The sequence below is a fragment of the Coregonus clupeaformis genome, chromosome 1 (assembly GCF_020615455.1).
Source record: "Coregonus clupeaformis isolate EN_2021a chromosome 1, ASM2061545v1, whole genome shotgun sequence".
Classification (NCBI taxonomy): domain Eukaryota; kingdom Metazoa; phylum Chordata; class Actinopteri; order Salmoniformes; family Salmonidae; genus Coregonus; species Coregonus clupeaformis.
The window spans coordinates 67,823,214-67,842,153 of NC_059192.1; the positions used below are offsets into that span (position 1 = coordinate 67,823,214).

Here is an 18,940-nt window from a genome sequence, read left to right on the forward strand (position 1 = left end):
AAGAGGTCAATGGAACTCGACCAAAACAATGGAAATGCCATGGAAACGAGTGGGGGAAAGATGCCGTGGGGGAAAGATCCCGAATCTCCTCATTGCCACCCAGCAAAATGTGTCTACATTTAGGCTATTACTTATATGTGTATTTCACACTATGTTGAGGTAAAAATCAGGGTATAATGCTTGTATGGATGTCAACCCCAATACATGTCGAGATGTCCAAGTTGTTGATGAATATCACAAGTGGCCAGCGTAGGGTTCTTCTTTTGCAGCTGTAGCCAGTCACCAGCTTGTCTAAATTGTCCACCCCTCCTTTTGTGGCATTGTAATCCATTATGATGTCTTGTTTTTGATGTTCCTGGCCACAGATTCTCCCATCCCTATGCAGCATACTCATGAGTACCACATTTTTGCCTTTCTTTGGCACGTAGGACACTAGGGACGTGTTGGCCGTGAACACAAACTTAGAGGAATTGATAGGCCTGTTCCGTGTATTCAACAGCTGAGGTGGGAGCTCTGGTTTTGTTTTTTCATACTGTTCCTACCATCGTCAGCTTCCTCTTGAGGAGCTCCTGTCCCAGCTTGTGCGAAGTAAAAAAGTTATTGCATGTGATGTTGTGGCCACGGAGTCCCTGTGTCATGTCTAGGACAACCCATCTCAGGGGCTCCTCCATCTGGCTTCCCAGTATACACTTGCAAGTTCCCCGCATATGATGTAGCAGCATCACAGGCAGCCCAGATCTTGATTCCATTATTTGTGGGTTTAGACGGTATGTACTGCCTGAAGGGGCAGCGGCCCCTAAATGGCATAAGCTGCTCATCAACAGTAACGTTGGGCCCAGGGTTGTGAAACAAGGCAAGGCGGTCCAGAGACATGATCCTCATATTCTGAAAATTCTTCATCTTCCAAAGTGGAAGACGCTTCTTCCACACTAGCTTCTCTCTCTGCAAAAAAAATGTCTAAGGCCCTCTGAGCAGAGATTTTTTTTGCCAAACTGATTGATTGTGGTAAAGAGCCACACATGCAAAGCTATTTATTTGTTGTGTCCCTCCCCCAATTTGCACCTGGCTGGGGTAGAGTGTGGGAAAATACTGCATTTTTACACTATATCGAAATAATGTATTGAAATAATGTATTGTAATAACATTGTGCAGGTTCCCGCAAGACATTGTGTAGTTTCACACACTACAAAGGGTAAAGAGTGCGAGAAAAGTGGGAGACAGGCAGGGAGACAGACAGGTTCTTGGTGCTATGTTGAAACAGCAGGCCTAGGGAGGAGGAAGACAGAGTGAAGGCACACAGCAAACCTTTTTGTTTCATTTTTACTTGTTTTCACCTACACACTTTCCCACACTTTTATTACCCTTGGGTCCAGTGGACCCGAACACCACATATGTAATATAAATGTGTAGGAGGGTGCACAGTGTGCACTCAATGAAAATATGTTATTTTACACGTTATTCACAGAAAATGAGCCAAGGCCAATGAGTCTCAGGTTGAAAAAAGTATTAATTGTATAATTTTTATTTTAGTAAACATTGAAAATGGGTCCCACAGACCCGAACACCACACAAGAGTTAAGTGACCACATTGTGGGCCTGTTACAATAAATTAATCATGGCGGAATATCCACTTTGTTAGATAAGATTTGTTGAATGTGCGCCAATCCGGAGTCCTTTTTCTATCCCCCACGGTCTGCATTCCATTGCATCTATTTTAAAACTGACTAGTTTTGTCTTATCTTGTCTTATGTTGGCTGTTGTATCTGAACTGGGCTTGGTAGTTTGATTTATCAGAAGGGTTCATATTTACATTTGAAATTAAGACAAAAGCTTAACTATTACTTTTATATGTTACTAGTTTGGTTCATCAGAAGGGTTCTTTTTTATGTACGTTTGAAATTAAGAAAAAAAGCATAACTATTACTTTTGTATCTTACAATTAAAAAAAGTATTCAAATACCTTTGTACTAAAAAGCCCAAGCAAACATGTGAAAGTTCCAATCCAGACATTTTCTTCCCTCAATATCAAATAATTTCTGGGTAACATTTAAGTACCTTACTGTGATTGTTTTCAAGAATAATATTTTTGAAAAAAAAGCTTCTTAGCCAAAAGCAATTTCTCAAGCCAAAATTTTGCTAGGACTGTCTGGGAGTGGTCTGAGTTAGAAGGGGAAAACTGAAAACTAGCTGTTATTAGCAGAGAGGTTTGGAATGCTTTCTTATTGGTCTTTTACCCAAAAATCCATCCCACCAAAACAGGCTGAAATTTCAGACAGCCTTTTCAAACAGCTCTTACACTAAAAGGGCATCATAATTTTCACAATTTCACAGTATTATTCCAATATCATAGTGTAGAAATATACACTCACAGACAGTTTATTAGGTACACCCATCTAGATCCGGGTCGGACTCCCCTTTGCCTTCAGAACAGCCTGATTTCTTCGGGCATGGAAACGTTCAATAGGTATCAAGGGACCTAACGTGTGCCAAGAAAACATTCCCCACACCATTACACCACTGTGGCGATAGACTCATTCTGCTTACGCCAAAATCCTGACTCTGCCATCAACATGACGCAACAGGAACTGGGATTCGTCGGACCAGGCAATGTTTTTCCACTCCTCAATTGTCCAGTGTTGGTGATCGCGTGCCCACTAGCTCCACTTCTTGTTTTTAGCTATGTGGTCATCTGCTGCAATAGCCCATCCATGACAAGGACCGACAAGTTGTGAGTTCTGAGATGCAGTTCTGCACACCACTGTTGTACTGCGCTGTTATTTGCCTGTTTGTGGCCCTCCTGTTAGCTTGCGTGATTCTTGCCATTCTCCTTCAACCTCTCATCAATTAGCTGTTTTTTCCCACAGGACTGCCGCTGACTGGATGTTTTTTTGTTTGTCACACCGTTCTCGCTAAATCCTAGACACTGTTGTGCGTGAAAAGCACAGGAGGCTGGACGTTTCTGAGATACTTGAACCGGTACGCCTGGCATCGACGATCATACCATGCTCAAAGTCGCTTAGGTCACTTGATTTGCCCATTCTATCGTTCAATCGAACAGTAACTGAGTACCTCGATGCCTGTCTGCCTGCTTTATATAGCAAGCCTCTACAAACCTAATAAACTGTCCACTGAGGAAAAATCACATAATAAAAATTTAAAAAGTCTAACCAAGTCACTAGGCTTACCTCCATGAGTTCTATGCTTTCTCTTACCTTGTTTGGCTCTTCTGTACCACCTTGTACCCAAACCCAGCAGCAGCAGGTTTGCTGACGTACATCCAAGCAACAGGGTCAATGTTAAAAGCCAAAGCACCTTGAGGCACTAAGCGGAGGAGAAAATATACCAGAAACAGCATTACCACAACCCAAACATTCCACTTTTTCTTTCAAAACATGCATGAGAATGTATTGAAGAGTGTAAGATATTGAAACAGTTTTGATGTTTTGTGAGTGTGATGACAGGTCTCGATTAAATGTAAATCCTCAACTTATGTCCTCATGCTGTCTGACTCAGTGTTACATGCAAAATGTAAGAGACAAAAATAGTAACATTCCATTTGTGCATGTATGTCTCACAGTGTTGTAGTACGAGTCTGGTCTCAAGACCACATATCGAGTGTCTTGGTCATGTCTTGGTGTCGGATACATTTTTACTCAGTCTTAACTCGGTCTTGGACAGTGAGGACCAATGTTCCCTCAAATTTTTTGGGGCACTGAGCAAATTTCAGGTCTGCTGAGCGCAAACTTGAACGTTATGAAAATTCTGTGCAATTTCTGGCATGTGTTTATTGTGAACAATGAGGCTATACCCACTTTAAGTTACAGTTATAACAGTGGCCAAGTAGTCTACTGTGGCTTTCTGATCATAATGTAGGCCTATCAGAATGGTCTACCATCAAAATCAATGGAGAAAATGCATCCAGTAACATTTTATCATGGAAATAGCTGTTCTATCATTCAGCCTACAGTAGCAGCCAATGTGTGGTGTTCATTGTAGGCCTACATTCCGTGAGACTGTTTATCCACTTGTCCTTCAGACAAGGAGGTGACTGAAAAGGTGTTGTTTGATGCAAGAAACCACTTTACAAAATAAAGTTCATTATTATTCCCATCCCATTATTACAGAGAATCAGACAAATTATGCTACCCTCTGCCTATTGGCTACTTAGCTTATTCAAGCCTTTCTCAAAATACAACACTGCCTCTTTAAGACAGAAAAAAATGCTCTTTACCTTTTCAAAGATGGCTAGAAATGCATACGTTTTGTGCTCTTATAATAAGCAACCACTCCCCCATTGCTGACTAGAAATTAGCTATAACTGGGCTAATAACTGACTTACTAGCAAAAAATATTAATAAATGTGCACAAGTGGCTACATGCAGCTCTCGCTTTGATCTCAAAACAAGCGCATCTATTCGCAACCACTCATGCTGGAAACACAATCCAGTTCAAAGGAATGGCACAGATCCATATATGGCAATGGTCTACTTGCATATAGGGATACTGCAGCTCTGATTGGTTATGCCGTACCGGTCTTTAGAGTAGGTGTCAATGCAACAGAATCCTACTCCTGTGTGTTCTACCTACAAGAAAATCTCTTGCATAGTTCGTTTTGTTTCGGTATGTTGCATTGAAAGTGGCTAATGTTCGCAATTCCCACAGTAGAGGGAAATGTTGATAGTGTTAACTAAAGGTGAAAACTAGAAAGTTGAGTGAAGTTCAATTTCGTGCTTCTCTGCGTGGGCTGATATTTATTCTGCAGAGCAGTCCAAGCGGAGCTGCGTGCCCGTGCACACATGCAGCTAAGAGGAAACATTGGTGAAGACTCCTAATTTCTTCCTGAGACCAGCGGAGTAAAAAACCCATAATTATCAGCTTAATTCAGTCAGCGTATAAAACCGCTTCACCAGGCCAAATATATACACTCCTTACTAGAAACATTAATATCTTATCGCCTATTGAAACCTGGGATTCCTACTTTACTCATAACATTACTGTCCTTTACTTTCATTGAAAGATATCCTAAAACTTTGTCAGAATTTCCTTGACTCCCTGGTAGGGAAGAGTGGGGGAAATTGTTGGAAAGTTGTGCGCTCACTATTAGTAAGGGGAGCCAGGGGAAAATTGTAAAAGTCTTTATATCTATTATAGACATGTTTGAGCAGTGGCAAACCTATTGGACCTTCAGTGTGTGACAGGCTCGTGATGCTGAAAGGACAGCAACCATAATACCAGCGCACTCATGTAGGAGAGTGCACTTTTTGTAAAACACAAAGGGCCAGTGGTGTAGTGGAGGCAGTGGAGGCTCCTCAGAGGAGGAAAGGGAGGACCATTCTCCTCAGTGAATTTTATAAAAATTAAAAGTAAAACATTAAAAAAGTTTTCCTTTTTAGATAAACTATACTAAATATATTCACGTCACCAAATAATTGAATAAAACACACTGTTTTGCAATGAAGGTCTACAGTAGCCTCAACAGCACTCTGTAGGGTAGCACCATGTTGTAGCCGGAGGACAGCTACAGTGAGGGGAGAAAAGTATTTGATCCCCTGCTGATTTTGTACGTTTGCCCACTGACAAAGACATGATCAGTCTATAATTTTAATGGTAGGTTTATTTGAACAGTGAGAGACAGAATTACAACAAAAAAATCCAGAAAAACGCATGTCAAAAGTGTAATAAATTGATTTGCATTTTAATGAGGGAAATTTTTTTCTGTCCCCTTAGCAGAAAAACACCCCCAAAGCATAATGTTTCCACCTCCATGTTTGACGGTGGGATGGTGTTCTTGGGGTCATAGGCAGCATTCCTCCTCCTCCAAACACGGCAAGTTGAGTTGATGCCAAAGAGCTCGATTTTGGTCTCATCTGACCACAACACTTTCACCCAGTTCTCCTCTGAATCATTCAGATGTTCATTGGCAAACTTCAGACGGGCATGTATATGTGCTTTCTTGAGCAGGGGGACCTTGCGGGCGCTGCAGGATTTCAGTCCTTCACGGCGTAGTGTGTTACCAATTGTTTTCTTGGTGACTATGGTCCCAGCTGCCTTGAGATCAGTGACAAGATCCTCCTGTGTAGTTCTGGGCTGATTCCTCACCGTTCTCATGATCATTGCAACTTCACGAGGTGAGATCTAGCATGGAGCCCCAGGCCGAGGGAGATTGACAGTTATTTTGTGTTTTTTCCATTTGCGATTAATCGCACCAACTGTTGTCACCTTCTCACCAAGCTGCTTGGCGATGGTCTTGTAGCCCATTCCAGCCTTGTGTAGGTCTACAATCTTGTCCCTGGCATCCTTGGAGAGCTCTTTGGTCTTGGCCATGGTGGAGAGTTTGGAATCTGATTGATTGATTGCTTCTGTGGACAGGTGTCTTTTATACAGGTAACAAACTGAGATTAGGAGCACTCCCTTTAAGAGTGTGTTCCTAATCTCAGCTCGTTACCTGTATAAAAGACACCTGGGAGCCAGGAACTTTTCTGATTGAGAGGGGGTCAAATACTTATTTCCCTCATTAAAATGCAAATCAATTTATAACATTTTTTGACATGCGTTTTTCTGGATTATTTTGTTGTTATTCTGTCTCTCACTGTTCAAATAAACCTAGCATTAAAATTATGGACTGATTTTCTTTGTAAGTGGGCAAATGTACAAAATCAGCAGGGGATCAAATACTTTTTCCCTCACTGTAGTTCCCATCCTCCTCTGGGTACTTTGACTTCAATACAAAACCTAGGAGGCTCCTGGTTCTCACCCGTTCCATAGACTTACACAGCCATTATGACAACTTCCGGAAGACGTCCTCCAACCTATCAGAGCTCTTGCATTATGAACTGACATGTTGTCCACCCAATCAAAAGATCAGAGAATGAATCTAGTACTGAAAGCATAAGCAACAGCTAGCTAGCTAGCACTGCAGTGCATCAAATGTGGCGAGTAGTTGACTCAAAGTGAGAGCAAGAAAATAGTTGAACAGTTTTGAAGAAATTCATTTATTCTTTAAAAAAATGTTTACTTTCACTATCACTTACTTAGCTAGCCAATGCAGCTAGCTAGTTTGGCCTACTCAAACACCCGGCTCAAACAGAGGGGGATGCTATGTTCGCTAGCTGGCTATGGCTATCCAACACTGGAACTCTTCCAAGTCAAGGTAAGCTTTTGGTTTTATTAATTTATTGCCACCGGGGCTCGCCAGTGTAACTGCTAAACTGCTTCCTGACTAACTGTACTGCATGATTGTAATGTTAGCGGGTTTACTAACGCGTTAGTTCAAGTAGCTATGTTGTCTTGCGAAAATAATGATGTGATTAGATTTAATGTAGATTCAACGAGCTGTGGCTCAAAACAGCCTCATAAACATTTTCAATCAGACATTCAAACTTGCCATACAGAGTTGAAATATCTAGCCACGATTTTGAATTGAATAACATTGCTGGTGAACTTCAGAGCTGTAAAGATTTGAAACTTTGGCTCTTGTTAAAGGCAAATGCAGACGCATACTATTTCACGTAAATAGCGTCCGAGAATAGCCAACTTTGCTCTGGTATTAGTCATTGCTCCTGCTCGAGAGTCTACACATTCTGGGTGATGCAAAACAATGTCATCTCACTGGCTTCTTCTCTGGCCAGCTCTCACTGGCTATTGCTGATCACCGTTCTCAAAATCATGCACAAAGTAGCCTACACAATCACAAAGCACATGAAATATTATTAAATAATATTTAATATTATCTTTCATAATATTAAATATTATTATGAAATATTCACGTGTGCAGCAGACATAGCCTAGTTTCAGCGGAATACCATCTGTAGGCAGCAAGAGCGCGCAGCTCTCAACTGGTTGTTGCATGGAGCAGCTCACAGAAGAATGACATCGGGAGCTGGTAGGTGGAAAGACGTTTCAACTTCTGGTATCGACCAGTAAATGCTAACTAAGGCAACAACCAGTTGAGAGCTGACCAGGTCTTGAAAAAGTTTTGTCCGTAGTCTTGGTTAGTAGGCTATTTGCGATGCACAATTCAGTCGTCATGAACATTTCTAAAGGCTTTCCCAAAAAACCTTCCCAAATACATTTTGACTGCAATGTAGGCCTACCTGACAGAATTATATAATGCTGATTTGTATCAATGGGGAGGGCATTTGTTTTGCTCAAATGAAATAAAGGGCAACTACACCCTCCAAAAATATATTTGTTAGATTTTTCCCAGACCACAAAAATTGTCTCCTGATGTGGTTTAAACATGGTTGTGGACTTAGAACATCAATAATTTTTTACACAGGGCACATTTTCTTCACACAGGACCCACTTCTCCAGGCACCACTACACCACTGCACCACTGCATATGGCAGATGGAAAGACAGCAGTCACACACAGCATGATGTTAAAGGATAAGCAGTCCATTCACTCGGACATAATAAGCCATTAGGTCCCAATCATAAGAATACAAAAACACAACCATTAGGCTAAGCATTTCCCAATCGAAATGTACAACTATTACTTCCCATTGCAAAAAAAAACATTTCACGATTAGCACACAAAGTAACAGGTGATCTAAAGTTTAAATGCAACATATGTTTCACTCACAAGTTATTTTCAAAGAGATGGCTAACAACAGCATGCCAGCTGCAATAACAAATCGCAGTTCCACTCACCAGATGATGATAATTTTTAACTTAACTTCTTGTTGAAAGTTATTCTTGAAAAGGGAGAAGCTAACAAATTAGCAACATCATCCTCTTCGATAATACCTCCTGCAGCCGCTGCAAACTAGCCTACAACAAAAGCTAGCTAGCAATTGCACAGTGACCTGTTGGCCTTCCATATGTTTTCCCATGGTCTAGCTAGCTAGCTTTTGTTAATGTGAAGTTAATGTGATTGGTTGATTCCACTGTCACTCCAACATTTTGCCCTAATACATTTGAATGGTAGATGCCTTCTATCAAGCTTCTGAAGGCCTAGCCAATGGCTTACTTAGCTAGCTAGATTTATCTCTCCATAGAACACTAAATAAAAATTCTGATTGGATCTTTTTTTCTCTTCTCTTTCCTTTCTAACAAAAAACTGAAGAGATTAAATCAGAACATAATTGAAAAGAATAATATAATAATTATTAATGTTATTATTTTATAAATCCTTAGCCTTTCTCTGAAAGCGTAGAAGGCCCACATTGTTCCCCACTGTGTTTGGGTTAGTAATATTTTGTAGAGTGGCTCTATTTGCCCTGAGCATGCATTATTTCACCATTCTGAATTTCTAAAGAATCTATATGTTCTTCTGAAATATGATCACAGAAATACTGGACATTTTGAACTCTTATTATGTTGGTGATTTGACAAAATTACAATGAAGGTCTCGGACCCCTTGACCCCCTCCCGGTCTTGGTCTTGAATCGGTAAATGAGATCTGGTGCAACCAATTACCTTCAGAAGTCACATAATTAGTTAAATAAAGTCCACCTGGGTGCAATCTAAGTGTCACATGATCTCAGTATATATACACCTGTTCTGAAAGGCCTCAGAGTCTGCAACACCACTAAGCAAGAGCCACCACCAAGAGTCCCAAACAGGTCAGGGACAAAGTTGTGGAGAAGTACAGATCAGGGTTGAGTAATAAAAAAGTATCAGAAACTTTGAACATCCCACGGAGCACCATTAAATCCATTATTAAAAAATTTAAAGAATATGGCACCCCAACAAACCTGCCAAGAGAGGGCCGCCTACCAAAACTCACGGACCAGGCAAGGAGGGCATTAATCAGAGGCAACAAAGAGACCAAAGATAACCCTGAAGGAGCTGCAAAGCTCCACAGCGGAGATTGGAGTATCTGTCCATAGGACCACTTTAAGCCGTACACTCCACAGAGCTGGGCTATACGGAAGAGTGGCGAGAAAAAAGCCATTGCTTAAAGAAAAACAGAAGCAAACACGTTTGGTGTTCGCCAAAAGGCATGGGGGAGACTCCCCAAACAAACACTAAAATTGAGCATATGGAAGAAGGTACTCTGGTCAGATGAGACTAAAAGTGAGCTTTTTGGCCATCAAGGAAAACGTATGTCTGAAGCAAACCCAACACCTCTTATCCCCCCGAGAATACCATCCCCACAGTGAAGCATGGTGGTGGCAGCATCATGCTGTGGGGATGTTTTTCTTCGTCAGGGACTGGGAAACTGGTCAGAATTGAAGGAATGATGGATGGCGCTAAATACAGGGAAATTCTTGAGGGAAACCTGTTTCAGTCTTCCAGAGATTTGAGACTGGGACGGAGGTTCACCTTCCAGCAGGACAATGACCCTAAGCATACTGCTAAAGCAACACTCGAGTGGTTTAAGGGGAAACATTTAAATGTCTTGGAATGGCCTAGTCAAAGCCCAGACCTCAATCCAATTGAGAATCTGTGGTATGACTTAAAGATTGCTGTACATCAGCGGAACCCATCCATCTTGAAGGAGCTGGAGCAGTTTTGCCTTGAAGAATGGGCAGAAATCCCAGTGGCTAGAAGTGCCAAGCTTATAGAGACATACCCCAAGAGACTTGCAGCTGTAATTGCTGCAAAAGGTGGCTCTACAAAAGTATTGACTTTAGGGGGGTGAATTGTTATGCACGCTCAAGTTTTCTGTTTTTTTTCTTGTTTGTTTCACAAAAAAAATATATTTTGCATCTTCAAAGTGGTAGGCATGTTGGGTAAATCAAATGATACAAACTCCCCAAATATATTTTAATTCCAGGTTGTAAGGCGACAAAATAGTTAAAATGCCAAAGAAGGGTGAATACTTTCTCAAGCCACTGTACGTGCATGAATTGATGACCTCTTGATGACATGTTGCAACACAGTACGCACACACACTAAACCATTTGGCAAAATATACTGAACAAAAATATAAACGCAACATGCCACAATTTCAAAGATTTTACTGAGTTACAGTTTATAAAAAGAAATCAGTCAATTGAAATAAATTCATTAGGCCTTCAACTGGATTTCACATGACTGGGAATACAGAAATGCATCTGTTGGTCACAGATACCTTAAAAAAGGGTAGGGGCGTGGATCAGAAAACCAGTCAGCATTTGGTGTGACCACCATTTGCCTCATGCAGTGTGACACATCTCGTTGTCCATAGCTTATGCCTGCCGACACCATAACCCCACCTCCACCACGGGGCACTCTGTTTACAATGTTGACATCAGCAAACTGCTCGCCCACACAATGCGGTTGTGAGGCCGGTTGCACATACTGCCAAATTCTCTACAACGACGTTGGAGGCGGCTTATGGTAGATAAATTAACATTTACTGTAATTCTCTGGCAACAGCTCTGGTGGACATTCCTGCAGTCAGCATGCCAAATGCACGCTCCCTCAAAACTTAAGACATCTGTGGCATTGTGTTGTGTGAGAGAACTGCACATTTTAGAGTGGCCTTTTATTGTCCCCAGCACAATGTACACCTGTGTAATGATCATGCTGTTTAATCAGCTTCTTGATATGCCACACCTGTCAGGTGGATGGATTATCTTGGCAAAGAATAAATGCTCATTAACAGGGATGTAAATAAATTTGAGAGAAATAGGCTTTTTGTGCATATGGAAACTTTCAGGGATCTTTTATTTCAGCTCATGAAACATGGGACCAATACTTTTGTGTTTATATTGTTGTTCAGTGTATATAACAAGCACTTATAGTGTTATTAATGCTTATACTGTAGCAAGTCTTGTAATACATTATGAGTGTGAATAAAGGGGCTGATGTTTATGCATCATGGACAGGTTCATAATTACACTAAGTAAGTTTCATGTGTAAAAGCTTAGAAACATTTTCATAGCTGTAAGCATGCTACACTTTCAATAATACTGGTATGGCCCTCTATTAAAGAACTAGAGAACCCAACATGGTCAGAGGAAGGCAATAACCTGTGGCTTCATAATGTTTCCTACCACAAGGTTTCAACATAAAACGTAAGCTTGCATTTACTCACACCCTCACATTATATGGAGATAGATTTCTATGGAAACAGGGCTTTAGTAATAGTGTAGCAAGCCCAAAGTCACTACTGTAGTAGTAGTACTAGTAGTACTAGTAGTAGCAGTAATAGTAGTTTTGTACGAGGAGGAAGAATGACAAGTGAGAACTGAGGATGTCTAAAATGTATCAATGGATCTGCAAAAACGGATCCATAAAAGTCACAAATGTAGTCTGTGGAGATGCAAAATCAAGACTGTAAATATATAAATAATAAGTTCTGTGTAAATGTATAAAAGTCTCTATCAAGCATTTATGTATGGGAAGACAATCAATCATCTGGGATTAGCAACCAATTGCTATGCATTTGCACTTAAAGAAGCTTCCCTGATTTATTTTCCCAACTTCTTTCCAAATGTGCATGTGTTATGTCATTGGATGATACACAAAATGACTAGAAAAGTAAAATATTGGCAGACTATGGACAAGTAAAACTGAACGTTATTTTTTCCAGCAATGTTACAGTAAATATATTTTGCCTACCTGATAAGTAGAATGAAAGGGGTATTATCCAATCCATTGTCATGCTCCCATGGACCGCGAATGGAAGGAGAGGTCTGAGTTCTGAGGTCTTATAGTTGTGTCAGTTTGAGAAGAGGAACTTGAAAAAGAGGAAATGGCTTCGGTTACACATTTCCAAGTAGCAGCTGAACTGATGGAGTGAAAGGCCTCCAATATTTAATCCAATGTTTTCCACTCTCTCGCCATTTGGCTTTCCATCTTTCTCTTGCCATATAACACGATTCCCCAATAGGCGGCCCGCGGGCCAAATTCGGCTTGCAGGTGATTTTATTTGGGGAAAAAACAATAACAAATATATATATATTTTTTTTTTTACATAAAATACTGTAAAATCACCAAGAAACCAAGAAAAAGTATTCCCACGCATAAATAGAGAGGCATATGTGATCGTATCTCACTGTAATCAAGGTTTGAAATTATTCTGTTTTGCCAAATAATATATATTTTTGGGTCAATTTGCAGTGTACAACTATCCGCTCAAGGAAAATTTGGGCGACGGCTGAAAGTAATTGGGGACCCCTGCCATTTAACATCCCTCTCTTTCTCTCACTTTCTGTCTGACTTTGTCTCTCTTTGTCAACACCCCCTCGCTAATGATGGCAATGTTGTAATCTACTATAGCTCAATTGGCCTTCTTGTTTTGTCAATATATCTGTTTTGCTACTCTTTATCTGTTGTGGTAAAGGTTTACAAGTTTGAGGATCATGATGATGATGATTATTATTATGAAGATGATTATGATTAAGCACTTTTATTTGGATACTTTTGTATGCACATTCTTGCCCAATGAATGTATGTAATCAACAGAATATACAACCTTCTTTTTACAGACTCACTTGTGCTTTCATAACAGCCCTATGTTGAGCTCAACTGCTGTGCCATCTATTTGCTGTTAACTGCTCGTATCACCCGGTGGATATACTTGATAATATTTACCTTAATTTCTATTATTACTATTATAATTTCTTACAAATGCCTTATTCTTATTAATTGTCTCAAAGAGAGGTGTGTCTCCACTATGCCTCTTTGTTACTGATGTGCCTTCTTGTTTGCTAAAGTGCATTGTCCAGTGAGACTGGTGTTGAGAAAAGCCTTTGAGCTGGAATGTCGACATTAAACAGTCTCCACTCTTCTTGTTTTTTTTTTCTATGGTAATACTTACTGGCGTATAACAGTACATTCTAAATAAATAGGAAGTAGTCATTGCGCCAAGCAGGCTGTTCAATTATGTTGTGTAAATTGTCAGTTAATATGAAATAAAATAAGGAAGGCAAAGCAACATATTGTTTATTCCGTGGCTCCAGTACAAACATTATACTGAGTTAGGTGTCACAGACCCAGGAGTAATATTACATGTTGTGTAAAAACATGACGATGGGAATCTCTTCACCTAAAAAATTTGTAAAATGGTAGGGAGAGGGTATGGAGGCAGAACAATTTTTTTTGTAATCTTCTCTCTGAAGCAAGAGCCCAAAGAAAGGTTTCCGTTTCTCTCTCTTTCTCCGTACTGAGGTACCGAATGAGTGATGTTGCAAAGGGTCTTGTAGAGACGGCTTCTTAGGAGGTGCCGGATAAGACATGGCACTCCCCATGTGGGGGAGGGTGGAGGGGACAGGGAGGTGGGTGGAGGGGACAGGGAGGTGGGGGGAGGGTTAGGAGAGGGATACTGGTGAGTGTCCATGCTTAATAAGCGTGGTTGGCCACGAACAGTGATTCTCCAGCGGCGGCGCTGTCTCCGGAAGCGACGTACTTGCCTTGGCAGGCCAGGCTGTTGGCCTGTGGAAGGAAAGAAGAACAACATAAGAACAACATAAACTTGTTTTCTGCTGATATTTTCTAAGTGTGGAATTTACATTGTGGCTTCCTATATGTCCATAATATAAACATGTGACCTCTGTCCAGCCATAAATAATCGCATATGAAATATGAGCAAAATATATGAAATATATGATTTTTTTTATATATAATGCCAAATATATGACAATCATATATGAAATATATGCCAAATCTATTCAAATAAATTTGAAAAATATATTTGGTTATTTGTACCAGAGCTCTCTTGATGAATTCCTCCTGTGCAGCCTTGCCGTTCGCAGGCTTTCCACCCCATGCCTTCAGGGCGGATGCCTGGAGGGCACGGCCATAGGAAAAAGTTAATGCCCATGGCCTGTGCAGGGGACACTGGTTCATGACGTTCAGGTTGATGGATGCCTCCTCCTCAGACTGGCCACCGGACAGGAAGGTGATGCCTGTGGGTGAAGAGGGGAAGAAGAGAGGTTATTTTATTGTAAAAACCTACTTAAAGAATATACAACAACACATTGTATACTTCACATACAACACAATTGTATGTGAAATATACACTATAATAAAACATATAATAATGTAACTACATACTGCATGTGAAAGTGCCATTTTCATGGAGAGTGTGTTTGTGTTTGTGAAAACGTGTCATAACATCGAGTGTGAGAGGGTGAAGGTGGATGTTTAGAAATGTATATGTGTATCGTGCTGTATATTGTGCTGTATTCAGTGTGTTGTTGGCCGCTCACCAGGAACTGCTGGGGGCACGGTGCGGCGCAGGGCGGTGACTGTGGCCATGGCGATCTCCTGGTGGGTGTACTTGTGTGAGCAGGAGTGTCCGGCAGTGACCATGTTGGGCTTCAGGAGGGTACCCTCCAGGTAGACGTGGTGGTCGGACAGAGCCTTGTACATTGCGGCCAGGACCTTCTCAGTCACATACTGGGTGCGCTTCAGGTCATGGTCACCGTCGGGGAGGATCTCGGGCTCAACAATCGGGACAATGCCGTGCTAGAAGAGAGGAGAGGTCATGAGTACTAAAAGACACTTTTAGCCAATGGAGCATGTTGTTGACCATGACAGTTAACAGTCCGAACTGTGAAACGTTAGTGGTGGGTGGCTCTCTTCCTATCTTTCCTCTCTATCCCTCTACAGCAGGGTTGGGCAACTTTGATGGGGGTGGGTGGCCCCCCTCTTGACAATGGAGAGACATTTATTTAGTTTTAGTTTTAAAGTTTGCTGCAATTCTACACATTTAGCCATGGAGCAGAGAGAAGATTTTGCCATTTTTAATATGATATATGAGTGAGACTGACTACCAAAATCAACAGGGCCCCCCCGGCCGGTAATTCAACCATGATAACAAGTTTAAATAGCTGGCCGCTAAATTAACTTAACAATCAAAAAAATAAATGCTGACATGGGCTAATTGACTATCGGTGACTGACGTAACAAGAGAAAAACTGCTGATTCACAACCAAATACACTTAGTGTATTTTACTATTCTAACTCGCAAGAGTAAGTTGAAACCCTGACTGCCGGGGGCCGCCAGTTGCCCATCCCTGCTCTACACTTATCTAAAAAATAAATAAATAAAGTGTTTTCTGATACTGTGATTTAAAAAAAAGTTTAATAATTTCTGAGGAATTTATAAGCATTTAATAGATTTATAATTGCTTATTTCATGAAAGTTTATATAAAGTGTAACCCATTTGTTTCAAGAGAGTCAATGATTCTAAGGTAACTTGAGGGCCATAGGATAATTGAACCCACAACTTTGCCATTGTTGGCACTGTGCTTTAACTACCTGAGCTAATGAACTAACAAGACCACTGAGGCCTTAAGAAAGGGTATTTGTTGTGTGATTCTTACCATCTGGCAGATACTGGCATAACGAGCCAAGACATTACAATTCTCCATGATGGCCAGGCGGGAGGGGGTGGTGGAGGTGATCTTCAGCACACAACGCCACTTGGCAAAGTCACAACCGTCCTTCTTGTACTGGGCGCAACGCTCATACAGGCCATCCAGACCTGACAAAGAAATGTATTGAGGCAGGGAGAGAAAATTGGTTCTGGCTCACACAAGCCAAGGCTACTAAGTATTTAATCTAGGTTGGAATAATATAAAAACCATTTTTGAACTTATATACAAATGATTGTATGTTGTTGTACTGTATGTCTGTATGCCCATTAGTTGGGAATGCCATTGATTCTTCCTATTCTTCCTCCTTACCCTGGGTGGTGGTCTCTCCGTTGGTTCCGGCGAGGGGGACGACACCTTTGTCAACCTTGATGCCTACAACCCAGCCTCTGGACTTGACGTGCTCGGGGAAGGTCTTGCCGGCATCGGTCTTCTGGTACAGGGTCTCGTGGAAGAAGATGACGCCACCAATGCAAGGACCGGCGCGCTCGTCGGCGGTGAAGAGGAGCTGACGGTACAGCCTCCTGTTTTCCTCAGTGTTCTCAGCATTGATGCTCTGGAAGCGCTTGGCAACGCTGCCTGTTGGGGGGAAAGAGTGATAGGGAGTGAGGGTTAGACTCACAGAATGAAATAGAACAAATATTATGTTATATCTCTATGGTTAAACTGAATTCCGAATTTACACAATTCAGTAGTTCAATTGTCCTTAGCCATCTGAATGAAATAAAATGAACTTGAACTGAACTATGAAATGGTGGCTTATTGGAAGTAGCATTTCAAGCTGAAGTGTGGTATTCCTTATTGGTTCTCATAAGGTGTTTTGGAGAAGTTATAATAAGGTGAAAAAACACTCATTGTATACATTGTGACAATGTAGTTGTTCTGATTATGAGTATGTCTTTGCATGTCATACAATATTTGTGCCTTTTCTTTCCATAGGTGTGTGTCTGTGTGTGTGTGTTAACATTGTGTGTGCAACCAGTTTGTGTTGGCCAGCTTTGCGTACCGGTAGACTCGTCAGCGGCGAGGATTCCCTTGCCCTTGGCGACGATCTTGAGAGCGATGTCACTGAGCTCCTTCTTCTGGTCAGGAGTGAGGAAGGGGAATGCGTGAGGCATTTTGACTCTGACCAGTGAGGAAGAGAAAGAGGGGGGAGACACTGGTTAACATTCTGAGTGGAGAGAGAGGGCTTGAGATACACAGAACGCATACAGAAATAGATAAGTAGCAAATAAACAAAGGTAGACTTAAACAAAGGTATATTTCATGAAAAGCAGTCAGTGACGTGAAAAGAGTGTAGACTACTTTCACCGTAAAATTACAGTATGTGAAAAGGTTCAAAGAAAAGGGAAGTAAGCTATGGATGCAGGAAGTGGCAAGTATTTGCGTCTGTCTATATGGGTGATTGTCTGTGTGTCATTCGAATGTTACTCTTTTTGTCTGTCTTCCTCTCTTGTAATATATAGGCTTAACATGCCCCATAATCTGTTTCTGTTTCTCTGTCTGTCAGTTTGAGAGAGCTATATGACTGTTGTTTTCTTACTGTAGGTCTGTTTGAGGGTGCTGTGTAGCTATGGTTGTCTGTCTGTCTGTCCATTTGAGATTGCTGTGTGACTGTTGTTGTCTGTCTTTCTGTCTATAAGCTGCATGCCTGCCTACTGCATGTTAAGCTCTGGAATCTGTTGCAGCAGCCACCCCCACAGCCATGATAGGCATGTGAATGACCGTTTCCATTTTCTAGTCTCTCTTAACCCTGACCTTTCTGTTGGCTGCTCCCCCCTCCTCTCCCCTCCACTACTCACACTACACCTCCTTTATCCAACCCCGTCTTGTCACAGTACCACTCAATCCAATAGGTCAAACTAAATATAAACATCGGAACATGGCAGCTGTTACCAAAGCACCTCGTGTTTCTCTCAGAGTGGTTATGTAGAAGGGTACTGTGTGTGCATGTGTGCAGCCTCTTTCAGTCGCTAACTCAGTGTGGTGGTATGCCTCTGTTGAGAACATTATGTGCAGTAGCTGTAGTATAGTACAGTTAAGTACAGTATAGGCCAAGTTAAAAGTGTGCAGCATGAGTAAAAGCAATAAGTGAGTTATTTCCACTTTTTGGTCTAAGGAGGCTAGCGTAAAGCAAAGAAACAATGATACCTAATGTAGCAAAGCAACATTGTGGTATGCTAGCTTGAGTGAGCATTTAAGAGATTAATCTTGTATTAATGTTTTTAGCATAGAGATGTATCTAATGCATGCATAACATTTTGATTAGCATTGATGCACCATTGATCGTATAATAACAACATTGCTTCTGAAAATTGTACTCATGCATTTGCTCTTGCAGTCTCATAGAAGTTTTGTAATGCCAGCATACAATGTTTGCAGTGCTCTTTCAATTCTATATCACACACATACTACATGAGCAATATACAAATATATAAAGTACAAGCAACCAGAGCCTTACTAACATTTGCTATCCTAGATTTAAAAAAATAAATACAGATTTTTTTAAAATTAAGATATGATAAATATATTAGCTCGATATAAGTGTTGGAAAATAAATAATTAATTTCCCTCTTATTAAGATATGATTTGATTAATTTACCTTGGAGGGTTGGAGGAGAGCTGGGAGAAGAGAGGGGAGAAGATTCGATTAAAGTTCTCGACAACCTCCTGGCCCGAATGGG

The 18,940-nt window shown here is 41.1% G+C and overlaps 2 protein-coding genes across 2 annotated transcripts in view; both read right to left on the reverse strand.

The window, feature by feature from the left end:
- LOC121572707 (integrin alpha-M) overlaps positions 1–12,881 on the reverse strand; it is an 89,485-nt gene extending 76,604 nt beyond the window's left edge. The window contains exons 1-2 of the mRNA XM_041884731.2: positions 12,495–12,881; positions 3,213–3,321 (exon numbers count right to left, since the gene is read on the reverse strand). Of these exons, the coding sequence (XP_041740665.2) occupies positions 3,213–3,321; positions 12,495–12,537 (152 nt within the window). The 5' untranslated portion in view covers positions 12,538–12,881. The remainder of the gene's footprint in view (positions 1–3,212; positions 3,322–12,494) is intronic.
- A 922-nt stretch (positions 12,882–13,803) lies between these two features.
- LOC121572718 (fructose-bisphosphate aldolase A) lies at positions 13,804–18,940 on the reverse strand. The gene is made up of 7 exons (XM_041884742.2): positions 18,859–18,940; positions 17,263–17,381; positions 16,569–16,835; positions 16,206–16,366; positions 15,086–15,344; positions 14,583–14,782; positions 13,804–14,309 (listed from the first exon to the last, which is right to left on the reverse strand). The coding sequence occupies exons 2-7, from the start codon at positions 17,372–17,374 to the stop codon at positions 14,217–14,219; spliced, it is 1,092 nt and encodes a 363-aa protein (XP_041740676.1). The 5' UTR covers positions 17,375–17,381; positions 18,859–18,940; the 3' UTR covers positions 13,804–14,216.

Excerpts from the sequence above, each read along its gene's own strand:
- LOC121572718 (XM_041884742.2), bottom strand. The coding sequence starts at position 17,374 with ATGCCTCACGCATTCCCCTTCCTCACTCCTGACCAGAAGAAGGAGCTC. Across the intron at positions 15,345-16,205 it reads ATGCCAGTATCTGCCAGATG|CACGGCATTGTCCCGATTGT; the intron begins GTAAGAATCACA and ends CCTCTCTTCTAG. Across the intron at positions 14,783-15,085 it reads CGTGCCCCCAGCAGTTCCTG|GCATCACCTTCCTGTCCGGT; the intron begins GTGAGCGGCCAA and ends CTTCACCCACAG.